Source organism: Cariama cristata, unplaced genomic scaffold (assembly GCF_000690535.1).
Source record: "Cariama cristata isolate BGI_N322 unplaced genomic scaffold, ASM69053v1 Scaffold33970, whole genome shotgun sequence".
Taxonomy (NCBI): domain Eukaryota; kingdom Metazoa; phylum Chordata; class Aves; order Cariamiformes; family Cariamidae; genus Cariama; species Cariama cristata.
In genome coordinates, this window is record NW_009596908.1 from 1 (window position 1) to 4,277 (window position 4,277).

Genomic DNA, 4,277 nt, shown 5'->3' on the forward strand with positions numbered 1-4,277 from the left:
GCCGGCCCCTTCCCGCCTCGGCAGTGAGCGGCACCCGTAGCCGTGGTCGCTGTCCCGCCCGGCCCGCTGCGGTCATCGTGCCCGGGGCTGGTGGGAGAGAAACCCCGCAGCTGCCTGCGGGAGAGCGGTGTCGGCGGTCACAGAACGGGGAGGGGTTGGAAAAGCAGGCGTTCAGTTACTCTAATATTCCCTTCCTGATACAAAAAGCTGCCACGTTACAGGTAAAAAGTATTCCTGGGGTGTCCAGAAACGCTCCTGGCTACAGCCCCATGAACACTGAAAGACAAGAGCCCTTCAGCACAGGCTGCAGCGTAACTCATCCTTTCAGCCGACTTCAGGACAACTTCTGGCGGGGAGGGTAGCACATAAGTGGTAGGTTTTTTCATAATGGAGGAGTGGGACGCAAAATATAAATGTGACGTAGTTAAAAGCTTGTATCCTGGCTTACTTGGCACTTCTGTTTAAGCATGATAAACTTCCGTTCCTCATTTTATCTCAAATAGCCATAGCATGAAACAAGGTCTGTAAGACTGGAACATCCAACGCTATCATGGTAATATTTTTTCCCTGTATTTCAGGAAGCTTTGTGCAAGAGTGAAAGAGCTCGAGTTATGGAAAAACAGAAATATACTCCAGTGTGGATGCTCAGGAAGAACCCACCACCTGACTGGTATCTTCCACTTGACCAAGACAAACCAAATTAGCAAGATTGTTTTGCTGTGTTTGGTCAGTAATGTAATACACAATGCAGAACTATGCTGATTTTTTTTTTTTCTTCCATGTCATCTTGAAATTATACAACCGTAGTTCTGCCCTGCAATACTTCAGTACTTTTTCAAAAATACTGAGTTTATTTACCACCCAGTATTTTTTAAAGGGAGAATTGAGGTGCTTCATTTCATTCTGGTCTCTTACTACTATCTTAACACTTCAGGATTTCATCTCAGCAACTCAGCAGGCAACTCCCAAATTAGTGCATACGTGATCTAGCTCCTCTTGCTAGACAAGAACCTCTTCCCCTACCAGCCGTTCGGTGCACTTTTGGAACAAGGTACTCACCCCAGGCCTGCCAGATGGAAAAACAAAAGCAAGCTGGGACTCCTCCCTGCCAGTCCAGGACAATCACAACCACTGGCATTTAAAAGGCACTTCCCAGATTCACGATTGTCATGGGTTAAGAGCTTCTCACCTGGTTGGATGATGTTGCAGACCCTGAAACTGCAACGCTGCCCTGTTGTGGAACCGTTCTCTAATAGTGGTGTGTGTTGATGGCAGTATTCAAAAATATTACAAAAATAAATGTTTAAATGAATGGCGAGAGATCTGTTTTGTTTTAGGGCAAACCTTTAGAAACTTAAGTTACAATAGTTACATGGTAATATAGAAAAAAACCCACAATTTTGGCTTTGTCACAGTATGTTTTCCATCTGTTTCCCTCTTAGATGCAAAAGTACTTCACTAAGTCTGAAAAGAAAGGTAGTAGAGAGTCAGCTGCTGCCTCCCTTACAGTCATCACAGCAGAGTCTGTACTAGGACATTCTTTCCTCGTAGTGTAGGAATCTTCCAAGTTATGGTTTATGCAGAACAAAAAAATGCTGCTCAGGAGTGTATGGAAGGATAAGAGATTTAAGCCTAGAAAGAAAATACTCTGTGAAATACTACTTTGTCTTGTTCTAGCATGGCACGAGTGTCAAGTAGTGTAGTTTTATGTGTCTTACCACCTAGACAGCCATTTAAAAAACCCAAACAAACTAGTACTTCGTTAGTATGTGTTTTTACACTCACGCACCTACAGTATTTTAACCCGCAGAAGGAATTGTTTATTATTATTCCATTCTTTCCTCCTTCAGTTGGCTGAGTAGCTCATGCCAGATAAACAAACTCCTCCATCACTGTGTATACACTTTGGTGATATCAACGCATTTTCCTTCAGGAGGATCGTAACCAGGAAGTGGTGGGGTATAATTAGGTCCATCTCTCTCAAAGGGGAAAAGCCCCTCATCTCGCCTGATTGCTGCCTGATACAATTCCTCGGATTCAAGGCGCAGTTCCTTTAGTGCCTCTTGCTGAGCCTCTACAAGAGTCTGAATTGCTTTCTTTTCTGCCTTATCTTGTTTCTGCTTAAACAAACACCACTTTTTCATAAGTAAAACTCTTCTTTCAGTCTCCTCAAATGGCAGAGTGGGAAGACTTCGCACCCTGATAAAGAATAAAATAACACTGTAATAGAGAAATAGCCTGCATCTCAAAGAGCAATTTTTTTTTTTAAAGAAAAAAACATAACAAAACAACAACCACCACCCCCTCGCCAAACCCAAAGAATACATTTCATTCATGCAATGTCTGTGAGGTTTTCAAGTCATTCTAACAAGAAATTCATGTTACTATTTTTTTTCTACTTTTAGCAGAAGCAAATAAAATTTGCTTTCTACATTTTTGTCTTGGTAGCAGTAAGGTTTTGTACCAGGGCTGGCACTATATTGCAGTTTTGCAGAGAAAGAACTTAGAAGTGTTTCTCCTATGAATGCAAACACATGGTGAAAGACAGTCTTACTTACCTGTTGCTATCTGAGTACTTAAGTGGTGTTATAAAATCTTCAATTGGAATCATTTCTGGGGCAGCTTTTTCCAACTTTTTAATCTTCTTTTTCATACGATCCTTCTGTGCTTGCTCTCTCTTTACATCCACTTTCTTCTTCTTCTTTGGTTGTGCTCTACAAGAGAAATGATGATGTGAATAAAAGAAGATATTTTGTCATTTAATTCAACACCAGCAACTTTCACTTCCACTTTACTTTTCTAAGGACTGTTCCTTCCCATTGCTTAATTTGCTCCTTAATAGAACTTCCAGCCATTAAATTGATTCAAATATTGCCATTTCCAGGAGACAGTAATATGTCTTGTGACATTTTCTGCAGAGAGAACTGCACCTGCCTGAGAAAAGCAACCTCCAATTTTGTGCTGAACATCAGAGTGACCTGAGGAAGCTCCACAAAAATTGAGTTGGAATTGTTTTGCACTAGCTCAGAGTGCAGCAGAGCAGGTAATAGGTTTATCTGCAAATATTCCTGTCATCTCACATTAAAGGAGAGTGGTGTTATACATGCTTCTAAAATTTCCACATTTGGAACCAAATTCAGGCTGCAGATGTTACTCTCCTGTTGTACTTCTCCATACAGATCCGGTATAGCCAAGATAACATACAGCATGCTCCACAAACACAAACTAATCCTCGCAGTGGACCTGTGGAGTATCATTCCTGTCTTGCAGACTGAACAAACAACCTGTATGGTGTGAAACAGTCTCTCCAATGGTACCTGATAGCCACTAGGAGATTTTAAATCTAGTTGCATCAAAACAAAAAATGGATACCAAAATGCAGCATATATATAAATGCAGGCTGTCTAGTATACTGCTTAATAGTAAGCTATTTTCAGTTCAGCTAGGCTTTCATTTGCATTATTCTTCAAAAGGGAATTCTGGAGCATAGCATAAATGCAAGCATCTCCAACCACATTCTGTGGCTGAGGGAGCACATACAACTACACACAAGCATCAAGCAGTAATTGTATAGGTTACCATTAAACTCTCCTCAAGAGGCTAACAGCTCTTAACTACTTTTACATATAGTGACTTAAAAGCAAACATCTATAGTTAAAAGTTAATTTGGACTTGGGAAAATCTGTGTTCCCCTAAGGATGAAAACACTCCTATGTAACTCCATGGAAGTTGCACTGACCTCATGGGGAGAGATACCTTGAACGCCAGCAGTGAACTCTGCCAGTGACTCCCTCGGAATGGAACCGTCTGGGGCAGCCAAGAACTGAAAAAGGAGAAGGAACATAAAGCATGAAGAGAAGCTTGATGACATTGATTCTGCACAATACAGGAGCTAATTATTAATCATAAATTACAATGATGAGTTTGAAATCATTCTTGGCTACTTAATTCATGACAGTATACAGTGTTTGCCCAGAGATCATAACCTCAAACTCCTCAGCAAGGTAACTAAACCGAAAATTTGTGCTGTTCAGTCTTGTAAATCCACAGGGTACAGACGGGTGAAGCAGATACATTTTTAAAATCTGCGAATAGGTTAGACTAATTTGATTCTTAAGCTCTGATAATGGCCTCTTCGAAATGCTGATTTTGGAGAGGTAAAATCACCTCCGTTCAAGTTAGGAGAAGAGAGATGCTGTTTCTCAAATCTCGGCGGCTGTCACGAGAGGCAGAACCGGCGAAGGTGCCGGCGCACCAGCTTTTCACGGCGCGGAACC

At 41.5% G+C, this 4,277-nt stretch overlaps 1 protein-coding gene across 1 annotated transcript; it reads right to left on the reverse strand.

Moving 5' to 3' along the window:
- Positions 1–1,770: 1,770 nt before the first annotated feature.
- On the reverse strand, positions 1,771–3,823 carry MRPL40 (mitochondrial ribosomal protein L40; the record flags this gene model as incomplete). Its single annotated transcript, XM_009707961.1, has 3 exons — positions 1,771–2,199; positions 2,559–2,714; positions 3,740–3,823. Coding segments are annotated over 3 exons (550 nt in total), but the record flags the coding sequence as incomplete, so codon positions are not given.
- Positions 3,824–4,277: the final 454 nt, after the last annotated feature.